This window comes from Rattus rattus, chromosome 7 (assembly GCF_011064425.1).
Source record: "Rattus rattus isolate New Zealand chromosome 7, Rrattus_CSIRO_v1, whole genome shotgun sequence".
Lineage (NCBI taxonomy): Eukaryota > Metazoa > Chordata > Mammalia > Rodentia > Muridae > Rattus > Rattus rattus.
In genome coordinates this window covers 112083166-112107082 of record NC_046160.1, presented here as the reverse complement: position 1 = coordinate 112107082, position 23917 = coordinate 112083166, and the positions used below count along the sequence as shown (strand labels likewise).

At 42.7% G+C, this 23917-nt stretch overlaps 1 protein-coding gene across 1 annotated transcript in view; it reads right to left on the bottom strand.

The window, feature by feature from the left end:
• The window catches only part of Ttc8 (tetratricopeptide repeat domain 8), a 52857-nt gene extending 29429 nt beyond the window's left edge, over positions 1 to 23428 (bottom strand). Inside the window, exons 1-6 of the mRNA XM_032908255.1 lie at positions 23243 to 23428; positions 8167 to 8287; positions 7315 to 7378; positions 7063 to 7222; positions 6758 to 6847; positions 5406 to 5450 (exon numbers count right to left, since the gene is read on the bottom strand). Coding sequence (XP_032764146.1) covers positions 5406 to 5450; positions 6758 to 6847; positions 7063 to 7222; positions 7315 to 7378; positions 8167 to 8287; positions 23243 to 23356 — 594 coding nt within the window. The 5' untranslated portion in view covers positions 23357 to 23428. The remainder of the gene's footprint in view (positions 1 to 5405; positions 5451 to 6757; positions 6848 to 7062; positions 7223 to 7314; positions 7379 to 8166; positions 8288 to 23242) is intronic.
• Positions 23429 to 23917: the final 489 nt, after the last annotated feature.

Here is a 23917-nt window from a genome sequence, read left to right as displayed (position 1 = left end):
AAACTTTTGAAACTCTGGTTACAGTTATGACAACTTCAAGATGTTGAATTTAAAGAGCATATGGAAATAAAGATCCCAGATCATCAACCCACGTATATTACTGCCAAATACCATCCAAAAGCACACAGAGAGAATGTTACTAAAAACTCAAATATATACACATAGGTAACAATAATAAAAGAATCAATACAGTCCTCTTCAGATCAACTTAACTGTACCCATGCATGTCTCGTATATGTGAGCACGCTACAGTGCACATGTGGAGGTCAGAGGTCAGCTTGCAGGACTCAGTTCTCCACTTCTACCATGTAGGGCTTAGGGACTGAACTCTGGACCTTGGGCTTGGAGGCGGGTGACTTTACCTACTGAGCCATCTCACATGACTGACTGTTTTATTCTTAACATTGAAAATGCAACTTTATAGTACTGTTAATTGCTCTAGCATTCTCCCTGTTAACAGAAAGAAAAAATGTCTGACCCGCATGTCACTTTAGATTTGTCAATAATGCTCCCCAAGTAGGAGCACAGAGACAGAAATACAGTTGTCACATCAAAGATCAATTTCACTTTCTTAACATTTAAATGCCACTTCACAGTCTTGGTATTTACCTATAATATCCCCTGTATTTATGCAAAATACTTTCTTTTGAAAAATTTGAAGGTCATCCAAAATAGTGCATATTAAAGCAGCTCTGACTTCATTAGTATGGTAAAAAACTGGAGACACCACCCCCCAATTCACTTTACAGTTAAAGTTGCAAAATATTTTTTAATGCCCAGTTTGCACTGCTCATTATCTAAATCCTTTTGGAAAATAACATTTGCAATAAAAATCTAAGATGACATTTTAATGTTGGTATCTGATCCACTGAGCACTATCTTGGCATGTGTGTGTGTGTGTGAGAGAGAGAGAGAGAGAGAGAGAGAGACAGAGACAGAGACAGAGACAGACAGAGACAGAGACAGAGATAGACAAAGAGAGTGAGAGAAAGGAGAGGGAGGGAGGGAGGGAGAGGGGAGAGAGAGAGAGAGAGACAGACAGAGAGAGACAGAGAGAGAGAGAGAGAGAGAGAGAGAGAGAGAGAGAGAGAGAGAGAGAGAGCATGGGCGTTGGTGAGCAGAGAACAGGCGCAGGCATCTGTCCTCCTCAGTATTCCTGCAGTCAATCCTAGGATCAATGCAAGGGCTTCAGTAATTATTTGTTTAAGGAATACGCTTGTCTCTCATAAGTGCAAACAGGAAATAAAAGTTCTTAGTTCTCACCGAGTGAAAACAAAACAAGCTACCTCCTTGAGTGTTCTACACTAGAGTGACCAACAGGGAAAAGAATGAGGGCACAATTACAAGCATTTAATCTACCAAGATACTTAATTTATAGCTAGTATAAACCAAAACTTGCTATTAAACCAGGAAACTTATGAAAAGCTTGAAAACCAATGGAAAATGGGCCCTACTTGCTCCCTGTGCTGTGAGGCCAAGCTTCTTTCTATACTGCGATCCAAGTGGCTGATGGATTGTGAGCACTCAACAGTATACATGTAATGAAGGAATCTCAAAGCTGTTCTCAAGAAATACGTCCGAGGGCTGGAGAGATGGCTCAGCCATTAAAGGCTAGGCTCACAACCAAAAACATAAGAAATACATCCAAGTATATCTTAAGTGTATGTGCACATGTGTTTACCTACAATTCAATTTCCATTATGAATGAATGGATACTTTTTGACTTAACTTTATATAAAAACAAACATTTGCAATTTTTATACTTTAGGAAACTTATTTTAATGGATACATGAAAAGTTCATCCTGCCATTTGTTATAACTTATCAAATTTGTTCTCTAGCACTGAGCATTTATATTGTTTTTCAATTATTTTTGCTACTATGTATAGTACTATAACAATCATGGCAAATACAGCTATGTTTCCTGACTTTCTTGAGAGCTGAAAGCACAGAACAAATCAAGCAAATGTGTCTGGCTATCTGCTTCCTGTTATCATGCCATTTTCTAAATTGCACCTTTGCAACGTTATCTATGATTTGTAATAATTTATGACACTCTCAAGTCTTTTCTTTTACATTTCTGGTCAGCAAGAAAATACATCTCTATTGCATCTATTCCTGCCATTTCTCCCAAACTGCCTGTCACCAGGTCACTTCTATGTTCATAAGAAGCCCTCTAAGGGGGTTGGGGATTTAGCTCAGTGGTAGAGCGCTTGCCTAGGGAAGCGCCCAAGGCCCTGGGTTGGTCCCCAGCTCGAAAAAAAGAACCAAAAAAAAAAAAAAAAAAAAGAAGCCCTCTAAGGGCTGGGATGACTCTGTGGGTAAGTCTCTTCTGACCAAGCATGAGGACTGGGAGTTTAGATCCTTAGAATCCACAGTGTGTGTGTGTGTGTGTGTGTGTGTGTGTGTGTGTGTGTGTACAAATGTGCATATGTTCATGCATGTGGAAGCCAAAGGTTAATGGCCTTTCCTCCAGAGTTAGCTATCACTCACACACACACACACACAGAGTTTAACAATCTTCATGGATTAGATTCGTGAAGCAATCACAAAAGTAAGAAACTGCCTGGTTCTTATGTACAATTTCTATATAGAGGGCAGAAGGAGAAAATAAACCTACAGGGTGATTTAAAATATTGCCATATTTAAAAAAGATTATCTGAATTTTTGGAAAGCTTTTTTCTGGCATATATGTGGCAGGTACATGCATGTTCATACATATATGAGCACACATACATGAATCCACATTAGGTCAGACTGAACAGCAAGCCCCCAATAGTCTGCCCATCTCCCCCTCCCCAGCACAGTGTATGCCCCCAGGACCAACAAGTGCATGTGAGGCCTGAGGAGAAGACTCAGGTTCTCATTCTTGTGAGACAGGTACCTTTCTGAGCTATCTCCCTCACTCTAATTTAAACTCTAATAACTAGTCAACCCAGTGTCTAAAAGAACGCCTCTAACAGGCTTCCTCAGTTGTCATTTAATGAAGCAAAAAGATATCTACCGCACCGTCTCACTACCTGCTGAGCACTGCTTGTTTTGAATAGTTGAGACATTACTCGTGAACATAGAAACTCTGGTTGCCAGTAAGATTTTTGCATTTTCTGTTCCTGAGATGTATTTAAAGGTCATTTTGTTATTATTTTTTCTATTAAATCACTGACTTCTAATGAACTTCCTTCCCTCGTGAGGTTGTTATATGGAACTCAAGCTTTCAAATGTTGCCAAGGGTCCTCAACTCTATTTCCTACAGTTGAATAAACATTTTCTAGTGTTTCTATAATTCAGAATATATTCTATAGCAGTAGTTCCCAATCACCACCAAACACTGGCATTGCCTGTGGAGTTCTTAATAGCAGCAGAGTCACAGACTCCCCTGGAGATTCTGATTTTGGAAGCGTAGCACAGACCCACACATCCACTGCTATTAGATAACACAGGTAATTAGGAGAGAGAGGCCCCTTTGAATTTCTATTTCTAGGCCAATGTGAATGTAATCTGCTGATATAAATGTAAGGAGCAAAGACTTGGGTCGGCCTGCCTCCCTCTGACCTGGATCTCAGAACTGGAAGAGTGGCTGGCATGCTCGGGAAATGAATTAATCTTTAAAAAACACCAGGAGCATAAAGCCAGATGTGACGGCTCGCACCTGTCACTCTCGTACTTGGAGCAAAGGCAGGAGGAGTGAGGGTCTAACAGCAGTCTGGGCTATAGAGTGAGATCCTGTTTCAGAAAACAAAATCAAAGACAACCTTTTTAAAACAGCTCAGTGACAACTTAGTAATTAGAGATTTGCTCATCTGTATAAAGGAGTAGAATTCAAGCAGCAGTACATATAATCCCACAGAAAGCCTCTATGGGCTGTAGAGTAAGTGAAACCCCTGGCTTCTGTTTACAGAAACATGCATGGCTTCTTGGCAAGCTGACCTCTGCTGGTCCCTGTGTGACCACACGCTTGACTTCTCCAACACAGGTGAGCCCCACATTCTCCATACCCAGCCTAGGCTCTTAGATGCACACACACACGCTACTCCTCAGAGCATGCAATGATGTCTCCACAGAGAGAGCCTTCTTTGAGTCAATTATGCAGCTTTATAAAGCGATGGGCTGCTCTCACATCCTGTGCCCGTGAGCAAAGCTGTGGTCCTCACAGCACACTCGGGTGGTGCTCTGACGGCTGCTTCCTCCCTTTGCCCACCACATCAAGCCTACCATCAAGTGCAGTCACTTCCTTAAACTATCTCTTTGGTGCTCTCATGTTTAAAGGTACATCTTACTTAGCACTCGTCCCATCCTTTGTTCAGGGTTTCTCCATTTATTCTGCCTCAGTTCTTGAAACCCTGCTCACGTGGTGGATATCTGCCAGCATGGACCACCCTCTAAGTCTTCCCTTGGCTACCTTCAGTTTAGCAATCAACTCTTTCTGTCTTTCACATGTGACCTGTAGCTAGGACGAGTGTCAAACTCACGATTCTCCTGCTTCAGCCTCTCGAGTGCTGCGGTCATGGATGTGCACCTCCACATGCAGGGAACATTCCTGTCCCTTTTATTTACCCAGTTTGATTGGACAGCTTACAGAAGCAGCTGCAGCATCACGTTTTTGTTAGCGCTTCCTGTACACTGAGTTGTGCCTGACACACAACTGAGGAAAGGATTTTCCTGAATACTCGACATGAGTTTTTCCTGGATTAGTAAGAAAGTGGGGGGCTGAGTGGTGGTGGCTCTTTAATCTCAGCACCCTGGAGGCAGAGCCAGCGAGATCTCTGAGTTTGAAGCCAGCCTGGTCTACAGAATGAGTTCCAGGACAGCTAGGGTTAGACAGAAAAATCCTGTCTTAAAAAACAAAACCAAACCAAAGTATAGAATTGACTTCATTTGACTTGAACAACTTTGTGAGATGTCTTCTCATTTACATACTAGCTTATATAAACTGAAATAAATTTGGAAAGTCGAAAGAATACAACCTCAAAATTCATTACTGAGAAGTTACCATGAAAACTGACTATTGGTAAAGCTTGGTGGTGAGCACTGTGGACTCTTTATGCTATTCCTTCTACCTTTGTGTATTTTAAACCTTCATGGGCAAGAGGGGCAGAAGGCAGAAATGTGTGCTGGTAAGCTGCGGTCTGAAGAAGGATGGACCAGCAACACTGTCAGTGCCTTTTAACAGGCACTCGGCATACTCAGTCATCTTGCCTCTAACAAGAGCTGCATGATCTACGAACCAGGCATAACTCAGCATTTCTACGTTTATACGAATGTCTTCACTGAAACTGAAACTTTTGGCTCCTCTAGTTTTTAATAATTCCATTTGTTTTTAAGGAAAGAAGTAGAACATTCCAAAATCTGAAGCCCAGAAGCCTGGAGAATAAGAATGAGAGAGAAGAAAGTGATTTCATCACTTACCATCTTAACATCGTTTTCATGGTGGAAAATATATTCAAATAAAGCCTGGGGAGGGAAAACGCCAAAGTGCACTGAGTTTTATCTGAACAGTTGTCATCTGAAAACTCAAAGCTCTTGTTTTTACAGATAATAAACTGGGAAGTTCAAAGAGATGAACAGCTTTTTCTTCATGTTATATACATCATTTTATTAGACCAAGACAGAGTAAGTTTACTTTATTTTCTGAGTATATATGATTGTCACCAATGTTTCACCCAATTTGCATACTCCATATTATAAAGATTATTACTTAATTTTGACACATGAGAAATTGGGTGTTCCTTTTGAAATGACATGGAATATAAATGTTAAATAGAATTTTCTGCTTGATTGTTTTTGTTTGTTTGTTTGATTGGCTTTGGTTTTTTTGAGACAATGTTTCTTCCTATGAGATTCTAAATTATGCCTAGGTGATAATTAACTATCACTTTACTTATGTGTACATGAACACATGCATGTATGCATACATACACATGCACGTCACAGCACACGTGAAAAGGCCAGAGGATAACCTAGGGAAGTCAGTTCTATCCTTCTACTGTGTGTCCAGGGACTGAGTCTGGGTCATCGGTGTTGCCGGTCAGTATGCAGCTGTTCCCACTGAGTCATCTGACTGGCCCATGGTCAGCATTTTTATGTTACCCCCGGGAGCAAACTCAGACCTTCATCCTTGTGAGGCAAGCACTTTGTATCTCCTAAGGCCTCCCGCTCCCTAGGTCCCCATACTGGAAAAGACCTGAACATCTTCCTTTATATTTTTTAATTCCTGTAGTTTCTTCTCCTTCTTCCTATTCTCCTCTGTTCTACTCCTTCATCCACCTGCTCTCTCTGCTCCTAATTTTCTTTAACTTAAGGGAATATGCTGAGTGATGAGAATTAAGGTAGTTGCTATGCTGGCTGCTGGCTGACTGGGTAATACTGAGAGTCTACTTAGTTAGTAAGTCAGCATATATTTCCCATCCTTTTGACATTCCTTAGATCACACAAGAGCTGAAAATTATTTTTCTAGAAACAGTCCAAGCTGGGAAACAAACATATACACAGAGACAACATCAAGCTTCATTCCACAAAGATGATACTATCTCTCCGCTTTCTTTGTTGTACAATTATTGTTGTTACCCAGGAGGGAAGATTTTCCTATAATAATTACATATGTACTTATTTCTCATCAATTATACCTAATTCAAGACAAAGAGACTTTTTACAGGTTACACTTACTAAAATCTCTATTTACAGGTTACACTAACTAAAATCATCACATTGTTTTGTCATCTGTCATTACTTTATAACTTAGAATCTTTTGAAGCACATACCTTTGCCAACTTAGGTTTCTGGGAATATTTTGTTAAATTCAGTCTGGATAAATTTATAAATGGTCCATCGGGACTTGTGAGCATGGAAGCCTGTGAGAGGAAAGAAAGAGAACAAGAAATTGAAAACCTTCTCTTGAAACATAAACAGAATTTCTTATGCATTACATAAAGACTGTAATGGATTGTAGAAATCATAAAGCAGCAAGCATTACTTCAATATTTCCACGTAATTTCCCCCTACAATACCAGTGAAGCATGAAGTCACTTGGCTAGTACAAGGCTCTGGGGAAATTTACAGGACTTACAGTCCCCAGTCTGACGAATCTTCCAGATGAGCTGGTGATAGGTCGTGCTGTGTAGGCCGTTCTGGGTGTTCTGATGGCCTGCTCCATTGTACCCGGTCTTCCACTCTGTGTGCTGGGCCTAAGGAAGCCCGTTATGGGTCTTCCAGCTTGAGTGATTGGCCTGTGGAGATCAACAGTTGTTATAACAACAAGATCGAGTAAGGATATGGTCTGGTCAGGACTTGAAAACAGGAATGAAACTAAAATTCAGACCTGACAGCTTGAGTCGGTCCTCCTGTCTGGTTAGTGCCAGGGAGCTTCAAAGATGTGCCAGGGCCTACAAGATGGGATGATAATCAATTTATGTATTACTTATGAATTTTTAGAAACTCTTAGTAATCTAATTTTCAGGCTTGTACTGGGCTGGGAAAGAAGGCATCACTAATAGGAACTGCGCTGAGGAAATGTGTCTGAGACTCATCTTCAGTGGGCTTTTACTGCTCTGTTTGGTGGCATGAACCTGGGAGAGTGGGGACTAGAAGAGAGGTAGACTAAAGTCTGATGCAATACCCAACTTTATTCAGAGCATCGGACAGTTTATATTCTGAGGATAAGAAGAGTCACATGAGTAAGATGTTCAATCACAAAGACAAGCCCCATGCGTTTTCCCTAGAGGCATATAAACAACAACAGCTGACATAGATTCCCTCCTGTCCACTATCATGTGATGTGTGCTGTCCTCTTCACAAGGAGCGTATAAGGCGCGTTAGTATAGTACAAGACATTTATGGAAGGCTCGGGAATTAACAGGTCATCTTATTAGCAGAGCATGTGTTAAGATTCAAATCTGGCATGCTTTCAAGTTTAAATCAATGGTTCTAGATCCAAAAGTTAATTATTTTTCATACAGATATCTCCAAGTAAAAGGTTATGTCTAGAATTTATATATTTTAGCAAGTCAACAAGAATAAACTAATAAATCGCCAGCAAAACGCCATATCTTACGGCTACTCTCTAATCAGGACCCTGACCTGGACTCCAAGGCGCTCTCACATGTACTTAGAAAACTATAAAGAGATATGCACACATCCCTCTCCCACAGCACATCCCCCTTAACTGACTTACGTGGGACCTGAGCAATAGCATTTTCATCCAGGGTCATCTCAGCAATCCCTTCCTGGTCCACGTCAATTTCATCTATGTACACCATTTCTGTCAGCGCTCGTGCTTTCAAAATCCAAGCCGCCTAAAAACGTACGGACAAAGCAAGCATTCAGTCAAATAACATTAGGGATCTTACAGTTTACCAGAACCAGGCACCCTGCCTCAGGACGCTGACTTCCAGGAAGTTCTCCCCGGTCTCCAACCTCTAGGCATCTGGCCTTCCTTCCGGTCTTCCCTGTATTCTTCTGATCTTCTACACTTACCATATTTGACAAACATTGTGATCATCTTGGCATATGTGTACCCATTCCCCACAATACAAGCATTTCAACCTTGTGCACTCCTGAGATTTCTAGACTTTTAGTTTTTCATACATAATCAGGAGTTCAGGGAATGTTGGTTGACATAAGCTAACATCCATTAGCTAACATTTCTCTGGAGCTTAAGTCGCTACTCAAGCCCTGCAATTTTGTGATGTAGTTAGGAGAAAACCTGCTGAAGAGAACGGAGAAAGGAAATTAAAGGATTTAATCTGAAAGCAGCGTTGGCTTTGCTGGAGCCTAAGAAGGGCACTGTGAAAGTGTATGCATTTAGCTTTCCTGTCAAACACATGAGATTGCTTCGCTGAAAAACTTGACTTTTATGCTTTTTTTTCCCAGGATAAAAGCCGAGCATGATGAAGCTCAGTGGCCCTTACATGATCTGAGAAGACTTCCAGTCTGGGAGTGGCAGCATAGACCTAACTCTGTAGCCTACAAGGAAGAGAGGCAGGGAAATCTAGGAGGGCCTGAGGCTCCACACGCCAGGAATCCGGGTATACAGAAGGCTGAAGGAAGCCAAGGGAGCCAAGTAGACAAAGATGAGAGCCAGAGAAAGTCCGAAGTCCCGACATCTATGGAACTTTATCCAGTTGGTCTTTTTATTGAAGAACTCAGGCTAGCTCTGAGTAGGAAACAAGATGATAACATGGATCCTAAGATTCCTTAACGCACCATCATCTAATGGATTAAACCACAAAGCACAGCAGCGTGTGATAGAAAAAACATAGGCTTTACAGAATACTGTTGAAAGAAGGAAAAAGAAATAAAAAAGGGGGAGAGGGAAGGGAACAGAAAAGCCAGGATAGTGGTATATGTCTACAGTTCCAGCATTTATGAGTTCCCCCTTGACTATACAAAAAGCTTAAGTCTATAATACAAAATGTCGTCTCAGAACAATGATTATAATACTAATAATGAAAGCTTTGGCTCTGTGGCCAGAAGAAAATGGGCTCAGAGTGTGTTTGGAAACTCACAATAGTTGTTGAAATGCTGGAGAACTTGTCTAGACTAAGAGACCAGTTAGAGGGCACATGTGCCCAGTGAGATTTAGGAGTTTTGATTCTGCTAACAAGGAGCCAGAGAAGCTTATGGACCTTGATTTGAATTAACATATCTTTCTCAGCCAATCTGCGTCCCTCCCTCCCTCCTTCACCCACCCCAACCCCTTCCCTGCCCCCAACAGGGGTATGTAGCCCAGGATGGCCTTGAACTCTAGGATGACCCCTGATTTAGCCTTCTGAGTGCTGGAATTATAGGCATGTACACCATATCCATAACAAATCAAACTTTTTAAACGTCAAGTTTTTATAATAGGCATAATTTACGGAGTTAGCCATTAAACATCCATGAACGTATTTTAACTAGTTTTGAGTTGTTACTATTTTATAGTCAACTCTGTTACGCTAGATATCTAGCCCCTACTCACCTCTTGAGTGATAAGATGGTGTGAATTTTCTATGCTGAGCTAATCAAAACTAGGGAAGTGAATCCATCATTCTCCCCTGCCCCAATAAACGTACAGAAGTCGGGTAGGAGCACCTATTTCATTCTCGATGGATTCAGTCTTTATGAAAGATCTGACAGTGTTGATGCTATGTCTCGGATTGTTTTTCAGGTAGGACTGTGAAAGCTTTTGGAAGTTTGCGCCAGAAAAGCCATTGAGTTCTTAGAGGTTAACGGGCCGTTCTGTGGAAGGTTGGACGATAATGCTGGGTGAAAGGGAGGTAATGAAGGCCTGGCTCGTGAAATTTAAAGTGATGTTGAGTCAGTTCAAATACTCTCACCCGGGCTGTTTGTGTGATATATTTGGATTCAGAATCTGTGGAATGGAAAACCTTGTTTTAGTAGGACAATATATGCTGGTCACCTGGGGCTGAAAATCAGTTGTGATTAACATGAGAACAGCATCATGGAGGTGAAATCTCCTGCAGAACACTTTTTCAGGGTCCGACCCAGAAGCTGTGGTCCATGAGGGCAAAGGCAGCATCTCAAGCTGGTAGCCAAACTTGGTGACGTGGAGTCTTACACATCGTCCTGGTTTTAAAGGCATAAAGGAGTCATGGAGTATCTGGGGTTGGCACTGATGGCAGGACTCTGGTCTCCCTGAAGAGAGGCCAGGAGAGGCTTTGTAAAGATGCAGCCTCAGTCTGCAGCAGAGGCCCCAGCATACTGGAGACCTCATGACATGGAGTAGAGCCAGCCAGAGCCTATGAGAAAAGCTGCGTGTGCTAGTTAGTGGTGGCAAAGCTACAGAGGTGGGGTCACCGAAGACCTGTGCAGCTCTGACGATCATGAGTGAATTCTAGAGGATGGATGCTGAGTGATTTACACTGTTGGTGCTCTTACTTGAATCTGGTTGTTACTGTGGCCTGGTTCCTTCCTTCCTCTTAGGATAAGGAAGTATATGTTACAGGCAATAGACTGAGCTTTTGAAAGAGACTGTAGACTTTGGAAGTGTTGGAAATTTTAAAATACTGTGTAATTTTTAAAGTTAAACTACATTTTATATTGTGATATTAACATGAGATCGTAGGATAAACAAGAAAAAAGGGTTATGATTGGGCATTGATATGTTTGTGATTCAAGCTGATAAAGAGTCGACTGTGGTGATTACTGGTCTAAGGGCATGGGCATGTCTGTGGAGGTAATTTCTTGATTAATAATTAATATGGCCACCCTAGCACCCTATAGGCAGTGCCTTCTCTAGGCAGGTAGTCCTGGGTTGTAGAAGAAAACAATTGAGCAAGCCACGGAGAGCAAGCCAGTGAGTAGCATCCCTCTCTGGGCTCTGCTTCAGATCCTGCCTGCAGGTTCCTGTCCTGAGTTCCTTCCTTGGCTTCCATCAATGGTGAACTGTGACCCAGAAGTACAAGATGAAATAAGCCCTTCCCTCCCCGAGTTGCTTTTGGTCATGGTATTTATCACAGCAACAGATATCAAACTAGAATACATACTCAAACCATTATTGGAGTTAAGAAACCATCAATCTTTTAGAAAAAAAATAATCCTCCTGAGTTTTTATGTTCTAGCCGAAAATGACCTTGAAAAATCACATATCACTGCTTGGTTATACAGCAGAGTGTGTTCAAAAAAACCACTCCTAGCAATGTGAACAGTTCTTGAGATTTTAATGAAAACAGCAGATGGGGCTTTGGCTTAAAAAAAAATTTTTTTTTTTTTTTGGAAATAAGCCGAATATGTTTTATAGTCCTAAAATCCTCTATATATTTTTTTAAAAAAAAGAAGCATGATCAAGCACACACAGTAATCTCTAATTTCCCCTTAAACCTGAATAACACTACAAATTTGTTTTAATGCTACGTCCAGCTTTTTAAAAAGTTGCTTATACGAGTGATGGCATTTGTATTACGAGTTACGAGTGACGGCATTTGTATTACGAGTTCTATAAACAGTTTCTCCCAGTCTAAATGAGTGTTCTTCATGCTGGTCCATTTCCCTGCTTATCTTTTCTGCGATTCTTAGATAACACAACGCATGTGATCACAGCCACTTTCTCGCAGACCCTCACCTCCTGACCTTATGTCTCTTTTCCCCGTTCATGGCGGATGGGTTCCTCCACTGGAGCACAGCCAACCTACCAGGGCCACCTACTCTATTCCTCTACTGCGATAAGTCTCTAAAGCACTGTCCTTCAGGCACGAACCTGCCGGCCGACATCAAGAAAGGGCTGGCTGTGTGTTCTACCTTTTGTATGGTGAATCCAATTTCACTTATGAAATAGGAACTCAACCAGCTGAGGAAAATGTGTTTTTACCATTCTGTTCTTAATGTAACAAGAATAGATAATGCAAGGCCAATGTGAGAAATATTTTTTGATTAATAGAGTAAGTCAACCAAGAATAATCTTTCTGATAGAGTTTTGGTTATCATAAAAACTGGTAGTGTTAACTTGACATTCTGCCTGTAGAATGAAATTTTAAACAAAATATATTGATATTGTGAGGCCTTTCTAGGATTTGGTTATAAAATATCTCCAGATGCTTTTGTACAGAAGTCTTATCTCCAGCTAGTGGCACTATCGAGAGATGACCTCATCACAAGGGTGATAATCTCATCAATAGATTACTCCACGATGCCTCCACAGCTGGACTAGTGGGAGGTGGAGGACAGGTCTCACTCAGAGGTACCTTGTGTGAAGTCCAAATCACTCACTTACATACTACAGCTAGCACTGTATCTCATTGGGCAGGGCAAACATGAGTAGTAACAGCTAAGCTCTCTGGACTCGATATGAGTCCTTTTAGTCCTTCTGGACTGAAAGCTTCTCTGGGTAGTTATTATCCTCAACCTTCCTTCCTTCTTCACTGGGACAGCGTTGTCCTCCCTGTTAGAGTTACCAAGTCTGTTAGAAAGCACGCAGGGTGGGACCAGTGTAGTCCATCACAGTTCTGCATATACTTGGGACTCCCTCTTAAGTCTGATTCTGCCACATTGTTTCTTCTCGTCATCCTAGCCAATCTTGGCAATTGTCACTGAAGCCCCAAGCCTTAATAAGCAGTTCACCTTAGCTCTACAAGGCTAGTCATGTAAATAAAAGCTCTGGGAATAAGAAAGTTTATACAATAAAGAACAGGACAGCTGGAAGACGCAGCTAAGTTTCTAATACTATGAGCGGATATACAGCATGATTTCTAATCGTCAGTAGCAAATAAGCAACAGCAACTAAGCTACTCTCTAAACCACAGCTTGCAGCTAACTTTACCTGAGACACTGCCAAGTCCGGAGCTGGGTCCTGGAAAGCGTTAGGAAGGTTGTAAACATTTTTAACATGCAATTTCTGAAGCCTTAATGAGTATTTTTCAATAAAAATCCAAATATTAAATGTGTGTGTGCACATGTGTAGTGTATGCATGGATGTGCACAAGGAGGGTTCATTTGCCTGTGTGCACATGGCTTGGGGAGAAAGGTCGGCTTTGAATGTCTTCTTTAATCATTCTTCATCTGCCTTTTGAGACAAGGTCCCTCATTCAACCTAGAGTTTGCAAATCAGCTAGAGTGGCTGGTCAACACCTGCCTCTGCCCCTCCCCACCCTAGTGCTAGGGTTACCTACATGTGCTGTCGCAGCAAGCCTCTACTTCAAGGGGATCCGAATGCAGGACTTCATGCTTGCACAGAGGTTCTCTACCCACGTCCCCAGACCTGCAGATAGTAATTGGACTCTTCCTCCAGAAGTGCCCTCACAGGTACATAAAATGAAATATACGCAGGAGAATGCGATTTTCTGTCATCAGAAAATTCTAATTAACCTTATTCAGAGTACAAAGAAAAGGTCTCTCGCTTACTTGTTTCAAGAAGTCAATACAAGGCCCATGAGGTGGCTCAGTGTATAAAGGCCAATAAGCTTGAGGAACTGAGTTTGATTCAAAAGCTGTTTTCTGGCTATCAAAATAAACTGCCCCCTCACAAATTTTGTGTATATATATGTGTGTGTGTGTATATATATATATATATATATGTGTGTGTGTGTGTGTGTGTGTGTGTGAATACAAAAGGAAAATGAAGTGATAATTAAAAACAATTATTTTAATAACAATTATTTATGAAAAACCCTATAACTCAGAACTTAATTGTAACTATACCAAGGAACTATTTCCTTATATCTGAAGATAAGACAGTTAGACTTTAATCACTGAAAGAGCAGAAGGAAAATCCAAATAGGGGCTGGGGATTTGGCTCAGTGGTAGAGCACTTGCCTAGCAAGCGCAAGGCCCTGGGTTCGGTCCCCAGCTCCGAAAAAAAAAAATCCAAATAATATACATCTTTTATTCCACATAACTATAATGAGATTAGTGGCTGATAATAAATTAATTCTAGCTAGGTAGTGGTGCACGCCTTTAATCCCAGCACTAGCAGTCAGAGGCTGGTGGATCTCTGAGTTTAAGGTCAGCCTGGTCTACTGAGTGAGTTCCAGGACTGCCAGAGCTACCCAGAGAAGCCCTGGCCCCGCCCAAGAAAAAACCAAAGAAACAAAATAATAATAATAATTCTGACTGCAATGTTCTAGTAGTAGAAATGTTTACAACTATGCTCATTAGTGCCAGGTGCTAACAGATGTGATTTGAGATTTCTCTTTTCGAGTTAAATAGAAACCCATCAGTCAAACCGGGTCTTACAACAAATATCTACACTCACATGTTTAGGCAGCAGCATATGTTGAGCGCTTTAACCTACGCCATGTTCTACTGGGAGAGTGCTAAGGACCAGAAAGAGGGTTGATCGTTGCTTTCTCTAAAATCTGAAAGGAACACTATGGATATTTTACAGAGAAAATGATCTGTACACGCACAGGGCAAGCTTAGGATAGATCCGTGACTTCTGTAGCATGGTGCATGGTTAGGGAACGAGAGGAAGGGGCTAAGCCAGGTTGAACAGTGAACGGCCCAGAGAGTGGGATTTAGAGAGGACCTTACAATGTCCTAAACCAAGCACAGAACGGCAACTGGAGAGCACAGAGGTACCTAGGGCTTGCAATCCAGTGCATGTGTGGAGGATGTGAAGGCGGTACTGATGTCCTAAGCATGGCCCAGACATCAATGAGAGACAGAGGGATGGGATGGCAGATCCGAGAAACAAGCCTCCCTGTTATTTCTCTTGTGTGTGGGGCTCATGACCTCATTTGAATGTTATAACGATGCTTTAAATGACTCAAGAATTACCATCCAGTTACAGAAAAGGAGGCAGATTTAGAATTATTAACTAATTCATTCGAGGTCACTGTGATGACTAATTAAGATAGGCAACTTGACTAAACTACGAAACATCTAGGGCATTAGTGAAGCACACCTTTGGGTACATCTGTGAGAACCTTTCCAAAAAGGTTCAGCTCTGGAGGGAGGACACACACTAACACAGGCAGCACCCACTTGGGGGTGGGGTCCAAGACTAAAAATGAGAGGGAAAAGAGAAAGCCAGCTGAACACTGGCACTGTCCTTCTCTGATTCTTAGTGCCACAGACCAGTAACTCCTGCCAGCACGCCTTCTCCGCCATGGTGCACTGCCTTCCTCTGAACCGTGAACCAGAATAAACCATCCCCCGAGGAGTTACTTCTGGTTAGTTTTTGGTACCAGCAATGAGAGACACAACCAACACGGTTGGACAAATGTTTCAGTGACTCACGAGCACTTTCTTGTCTGCTTATTGGGAATTTAAATTTTCCTAAATGCTAGAAATAACAAAGCAGGCTGAAGAGTAGTGTTCAGGTGAGAGGCTGTTCAGCTCAGTGGTACAGTGTAGGCTAAGGATGCACCAGCATAATGACTAAAACCCCAAGAAGTAAAAGCCTACATCAAGTTCAGAACAGCTATGGGACAGGATCAATACAGCATTGAGTGGGAAGGACCAACAACAGGCAACTGCAGACAATGTTTGACGAGGAGAAGCAAACAGCTAAAGGAAACAAACCGTGACACAACGCAAAGGATGGATGCTTGCTATTCTCCCAGCAGTAGTTAGATTCCTCCAGTGGCCCAAAAGAAAACCACTGATCCAAGCCTCCGGGGCTTCTGCTCACTGATGAAGGACTCTGTGATCTCTCTGTCTTATTCCTCCAACCCCTGGGAATGTATGTGGGACTGTGCAGGTGACGAGCAGGGAGAAAACAATAAGGAGGTCAGAGAACAGAATGAGAGGCCTGGAGTGTAGGGTGACAGAGAGCGGGGGCTGGTTACACGGGTGGGAAATGTGGACTGAAAACAGAGGCGAGGCCAAAGATGGTGTGAGGCAGAGAACGTGTTCATTCCAGTCTGTTCCTGGCAGTCCTGGCACCCGCCAAGGTGCTACCAGCGCTCTACAGGGGAATCTACAGAACTAAATAAACCACAACACAAAGTGTGAGATGCTGTACCCATGGACAAATCTCAGATGACTTAGGTGGAGGGGAGAGGGTAAAGCAGGAGGCACGGGAATAAGATGGGAGCCTGAGAAAGGGCAGGGTATCTGGACCTTGTGAATGACACTGATTCATGAACTGTTTCAACATCAGCCCACCGCCCTTTCCCTGGACACAGAACTCACAATTGATTTCTAGACTATCCACACAATCCTTTCAGAAACATACAAGATAACGGGATCTCATAGGCAAATATCTCTAGGACGAAAGTGGTCAGAATCAAAATGAAGTTGCTCGTGCCGAGGTGTGATGGGAATCAAGCATGGTGGGGGTATCTCATGAGCACATTTCCTCATGAGAGCAGTCGTAAAGAGAGGAAGTGTACCCTCAGCCAACAGCCAAAGAAAACTCACGCCGAAACCTTTTACCTCAATTCCTATCCCTGAAACTCTCCATTCAACCTTGGACTGATAACCACAGTTGTTCCAGATCCTTGAATGCCCTTGTTATTAATCCTGTGGCCAAGGATTACTGGTTCAAAGTAACTTATGTAATATTACTCATTTTGCCTTCTCTTCATCCCATGGTTTCAATGTCACGTGTGCTCCCTACTGAAATTCCTCTTGCTTATTCCCAAATAAATACTATATTTCTCTGAAGACTTCTTCCTGTGCGTTTGGTTCAATATTAGCTATATAGAAACAAGAGCTAATAGTTTTGGTTATTAACCACATATCAGTGAAAACCTTCGCATAACTCCTTGACATATAGGTATATTACCATTTTCACTAAATAAATACCATATTCATTAGTTCTGTGGAGGCAGTATTCGAACCCGGGCACCCTGAGGGGAGGGCGTGCACTATGCCAAGTGTGTGAGACTACAGCAAGGGAGGAAAACAGAGGGTGCAGAGAGACAGGCGTGGCTCACTTGGAGGCCTGTCAGGAGCATAGCCATGAAGGGAAAGAATTTTTAATTTTAATTAAACATTTTAATTTAAAGTTAGGGCAGTACTTTAATTTAAAAAGAAAAAAAAAACCACTGCAAGCTTTGACTTGGAGTATCTATAAATTACCTTTTTGTGTGCTTAAAGTAATTTCTCTAGATAGGGAACCACATGTTAGACTCACTTAGTCTACTGAGTTACTTCTCTGGGCAGTCACACAGATGGGTAGACAATACCAGACCTTGCTTTAGAGTCAGAAGCCCTGGGCTTGCTCCTAAAGAAATGATTCAGGTGCGGAGTCCTGAGCAAACAGGTCATGCAGCCTTTTGTACCTCTCAGAGAAAAGTGCTAATGCTCCTTTCGGGGTAGTTCTGGGGCTAATCATAAGACCTTGCTCTTTTTGGAGCTCTTTCACTGTGAGATATAAGGTCCCCAAAGGATAAGCTTCGCACACAAGTGCCAACTGACCTCCAGGACCCTTTCAGGATTCAGTACTCGCTCCAGGCTCTAAGGGATCAAACTCACACTCTCTTCTGTGCTTCCCTTCAAGGCAGATAAGAGGACTCAGACACAGAGAGCCACTTCCAGACCCAGCAGTACTCTTTAGAGTCAACGCCAACTCCAGCAGTCTGCCTCTGTGATAGTTTAAATTGGTAGTGAACTTGACAGGATCACCTTGGAGACACATTCTCTGGACAAATCTGTGAGCAATTTTCGGAATTAGGTAACGTGAGGTGGAGAAGTCCCATCCTAGATATGGTTGGCCCCATGGGCTGGGGTTCCAGACTGCACACAGAGAAGAAAACTGGCTGACAATAAGTGAACATTTACTACTTTCTGCTTGGTGGCTTAAGAAGCAATGTGATTGGCTAGCCTCCTCCCCCAGCTGCCATGCTCTCCTGACCACGATGGACTGTATTCCCTACAGCTGTAAGCCAAGGTAAACACTTCCTCCTTTAAATTGCTTGTCAGGCATTTTGGTCACAGCAACAAGAGGAGTATCTAACACAACCTCTTTCCTTCCTCTCGGGGTGGGGGTGGGGATAAGTTTCTCTTAAGTTGTTGCTATTACTTCAGGGAAACGATTCTCCAGATACTTCTGAACACAGCTTCCTAATTATCACCAACATTTACTCTGGCTAATGAGCCTCCCTAGATCTAAAACCGAAGCATCGTTATTTGGGTTTTAGTAATGGTCGGAAGGAAGCCTGTGGACGGACCAAGATGGGTGGTGGGTTTCAAAAGGTCAGGAGGTCAAGAGACCAAGAAGCCACAAAGCAACACAATCTGTGTAATTTGGTGGGACAGAAATCCATGCAACAAAGTGCCTGGCAGTGTACAGACAGAACCAAAGGATGAAGTCTCGCTAAGTCTCCATGGCCCCAAAGAGGAAACAAATTAGGTAACTGGACAGAAAGACATGTTTGTGGGGGAGGGGTGGGCGTATCATCCAATCCTTGCCTGAGGCAACTGCTCACACTCCCGTTAAGGACAGCTCGTTCGAAATCTCTCATCTAAGCCAGTGGCATGGAGCCTGATATCCACCTTCAAACCATTTGCCTTCCTCTCTGAAACATCGGGACAGGAGAGGAGACAGCAAAGTAGAAAACCCTCTTCCCCCCTCCTAAAAATGTACAAAAATACAACCACCTTCAGAAGCCTACCCAGTTCATGAAGACACGGTGTCTTCTCTAAAAGCCCCACGTTGTATGAAATGCGAGCTGCACACTCAGCCCTGCTTGGAAAGCCATTAATCTGACATATGGACCGCAAAGAATAGTAATCAGATTGAGCAACTAATCAGGATAATCAGCAGGAACCAGGGAAGTCAGCCCTCCTCTAGGTCACAGGGCTCTGTGAGGGTGGCTTTCTATCCTCTCCTTTTACATCCAATCGCTTCTCGACCCCTTTTTAGCCACAATTTAAAAAAAGAAAAAAAAAGGACAATGTTTCTTTCTGCATTGGTCATTCTTAATATTTTTTTTTTCAAAAGGAAGGGAAGCATAATAAATGAACCCTTTGTCTCTCTGCCTTTACTCTTGATAGATTCAACCTCAACATCCTACAAGCCTAGGGACCTCCCCTTCTGTTTGTCTGTGACTCACACTGAGTCTGGGAAAAGGATTCACAAGTCCCGGGTGGTAGTGGTGCAAGCCTTTAATCCTAGCATTTGGGAAGCAGAGGCAGAGGAGTCTGAGTTCGAGCCTGGTCTACAGAGTGAGTTCTAGGATGACCAAACTATACAGAGAAACCTTATGTTGGGGGGTTGGGGGGGAACAAATATCAAATCACTTTACCAAAATTCCCTTATTTATTTGGAGGGAAAAAAATTAAACAAAACCAAAGTGAAAAAAATATTATTTTAAAAAGCAAAAATTCTGACTTGTGTTTGAGGAGAGAGTCAGGCAGGAGCCAGAATGAACCTATGCCACACAGAAGAAACATTTGTATTTCTTTGTCCCACTACGCATCAGTCTGGCACTGCTCCAAAGAAACTCATTCACACTAAAATCGGTTTGGTAGCCCAGGAATGGCAACTGAAATACATGGAAAAGATTCTGAAATAAGAAAGCTCAAGAAAGGGGGTTGGGGATTTGGCTCAGTGGTAGAGTGCTTGCCTAGCAAGTGCAAGGCCCTGGGTTGGTCCCCAGCTCCGAAAAAAAAAAAAAAAAAAAAAAAAGCTCAAGAAATACTAGGGTTTTGTCACCTTACCACAAGCTAGAGTCAGTTAAGAGAGAACCATAACAGCGTGTGGCTTGTGGGCAAGCCTGTGGCTTTTTTTTTTTAATTAATGATTGCTGTGGGATGGTGCAGATCACTGTGGGCATTGCTAACTTTGGGCAGGTGGTTCTGGGGTGTATCAGAAAGCAGTCGATGACGGCCATGAGGAGGAGCAAGCCAGTAAGCAGGACTCCTCCATGGCCTCCGCTTCAGTTCCTGCCTTGAGTTTCTGCCCTGGCCGCCCTTCATGATAGATTACAAACGTGAGTCAAATGAACCCGTTCCACTCCAGTTTGCTTTTGGTCACAGTGTTCTTATCATAGCCATAGAAACCCTAATTAAGACATATTTACTCAATCTGAATATAACCCCTGTCATATCAAGAAATAAGAAATAAGAACAAGCCTCCCTGGTATTAAAAATCACATACCACATTATGAATCTTATCACAAACCCACAAACAGAGTGATGAAACCAGCTAGACCCAATAAGATCTCTTTCCGTGATGCTCTTAAGTACGCTAATCCCTCTGTAGTGCCAACAGCAGTATTCCCCAGTGGGATCCCGTGTCTGCGTTATGTATCCTCATTATCCAAACCACTCAGACACACACACACACACACCACACACACACACACACACACACACACACACACAGTCTAAATCTTCCAAGAGGACCAGAGGTAAGGCAGAATAACAGGATCAATACAAGAGACCACATTAAAGACCCATTTATCTTATTTAGCTGAACTTACGTAGTCGTAAACAAAACACTTCATTTGTTTTCTTTTCTCATTTTTCCTGGAAAAAAACATCTTACACTCCTTCTTAACCGTACATAATAAAAGCACTGCTTTTTTCCCATTAGTTTTTAAAAATGGTATCTTCACCAAATAATGGAGGGAAATTTTCCTTCTGTTGCTCTCCAGATCAAACAGGTTTTATTAGTGGGCTAAATAAGAATTTGGACTTTTGAACCCAACCACCTAAATGTGTTAAATTCCTACACCAGCTAAAATTTTTTGGGTAGAGAGAGAAGGCACGTAAGAAAATATACAGGGGAAAGTTCAGATGTAGTTTTCGAAAGGTTTCCTGGCAGCCTAATGGGCTTGCTAGCCTTGTATCTTTTGGACACATTTCAGAGTCCTGGATCTATAAGATGCGGGAAACAGCACCAACCCCTACTGTAGTCGAAGATAATGAGATAACACAATAAAATTCTCTAAACCAAGTCTGTTCTTTTGGTTACCTACTTTCCAAGGTTATTCTAAGCATCAGAAAAGTATCTACTTCCTACGACTATGTCTGGGAAGTCATACATCGTCTATGAAAGGTCACTGAAATGAACACAAGAGCCCTCATCATGAAATCTAGCACAAATAAAGTCTCAGCTCAAAAGTATAGTCAGTACTAATGTCGCCTGGCCTCAAATCAGAGGGGCTTGCCCAGTTGTAAGAGCGCTTTTAAGCAGTATCTCCTAGGGATAATAAGAAATATAATTGACGTTTGGCCTAGGGGCAAAAAACAAAATACATTAAGTTTCTAAACTGATAAAGAAAATTTGACAAAATCAGGTTTATTTTCTTCTGAACTACTGAGAACCTTTGGGGGTACATTATGGATCTCTAAGAAGGGAGTATCCATTCCCTGCTGGTATTTAACAAGGAGACTTCCTGAGAGCAACTCTGTTCTGGGGGAAATTATCCCAACTCAATGAAAACAACATGCAAAGTTCCTGAGAAGCATTGAGCCTAGAACAATGTCTAGTACATCAAAAAAAGGTCTTAACAAACTCCCCCTGTAACAATGGTAAAGAGATTTTATACTGTCTTATTGTTCCAAAATATGCTGGGCTGTGCAGGAAATGTCTTTAGCAGCATTTGTAGGATCAATGCACCGAGCAACACTCTTAAAAAAAAATACTCGTCTGCAGACACACAGTCTTTAATGGGCATGAATAATAGGAACATTATTAGCATCACCACTAATATCTGTTCTGCAGGACACGCACACCTCCTGAGTATCCTCCATCCATCTGCTGAGACAGCAGCAAAACCCAGCAACGACCTTCACTCTCAGCCACCTGCTTTTCTAACTCTCCCTTTTTCCCCTAACAACTCCAAGGCAACACCACCAGAGGGAAAGCGGGAAAACCAGGGTCTGTGGAGGTACGTACATTCTGCACGTGCTTGAAGCCCTGCCGGACTGCCACAACTCTACTCTTAATCTTCCGTTTTTCTTGTCTCTTCCAGAGGCTATTTGATCACAGGAGCTATTTGATCACTGGCATGGTACCTCACCCATTCATTACTGCCCTTTTCATTCATTATACACACTATTACTGTATTACATTTCCTTTTGCCTCTCTCTCTTTCAACCTCTCTCTCTCTCTCTCTCTCTCTCTCTCTCTCTCTCTCTCTTCTCAACAGGTTCTCCTTTAGCTCTCACCAGGCTGGCCTTGAACTCTTTACTTAGCTGAGCATGGCTTTGAACTACTGATCCTCTTGCTGTAAGGACCGGAGTACACCTTCATACTGAACTGTAAAATTTTCTTCTAATCAAGGATATCATTCCCTCTTCTATCTTACCTCTCTTATCCTTCCCTACTACAAGAAAAGTTTCTCTTGCCCAGGTAGTTTCTTTAAAAATAAACATATCCTTCCCTCCTCTATATTCTCATTCCTCTATCTTGCCTCAAATTGAATTCATGACTCAGAAACAAAAACCCCTTCACACTTGGACAGAGGTCTAAAGATAAGGTAGAAGATCGCATGCTTCATCATTTGAACCAAAAGACGGTTGTATTTAAAGGAGGCTGCATCTCAAATACTTCAAATATATTTTTCCTTTTTAGAAATCAATGAAGTTAAGAGTGTGACCAGTGAATGACCAATGAATCATCAAAGCCCCTTACAAACTTAACACAGTCCCGTTAAATGTAACTAATTCTGGAACAGTTGTGCTGAAGTTTATAGCAGGAGCTGTCGAGGCACATAACTCAGGATCCCCAGGGGGTGCATAGGGCTGGGACCCGCTGTCCAGGACTCCAAAGAATCTCGCTCCAGGTGCCTGTGCGGACCACACAGGCAACCTTGGCTTGGGCCCTCCTCCCGGGCCTCCCCCGGGGGATAGAGGGATCCCCCAGAGCCCACGGCCTAAGCAAGAGGATCCACAGACTGCCTGGGGCCAGCAGGTACCTGGTCATAAGGGGACTTCTCCAGCATCTGCGTGCATAGATCGGCGCAGAGCTGGAACTTCCTGCGTCTAAAATAGCTCCAGGCCCGGAACAGTGGCTCCATCTCTGAGCCCATGGTGGTCCGGGAGAGCGCTCAACGAGCTCAAAGGTCCTGTGCCCAAACCCGGCCTGGGGTGGGCGGGGTCCGGGAGCTGAGAGCCGGAGGCGTCGGGCTCTGCCGAGCAACGCGCAGCGGCGGGGCCTGGTCGGAGGTGTCCGCAGCGCGCCTGAAAACAGGGGCCAGAAAAGCCGCCGTGAGCCGATCTCAGCTAGAGAGTTTGCAAAGAACTGGCGGCAAAAGAGGTGTGCTTTTAAAGACAACAGATTACATTAACTTTGAAAAGACACCATGTCTTTAAAATAAACAGGTAATAACTTAGACACCTCGGATGGGGGTCCTCCGTGCTTACAAGAGATGCAGTTGCCTAGCAACCGTCTGGTTGCTTACCCAGTAAGTGGGGAAAAAAACCAAAACACATAAATTGACCCGGGTTCTGTCTCCTTTTTCACTCCCAGCTTTCGCGCATTCCTACAGCTCTCATATTTCTGACCCTAGAAACATAATGCGGAAACAACTTCTCCGGTGCCCTAAATCCAAAAACCCTACAGTATTTTTCTGTCTCACGTCAGTGTTCAA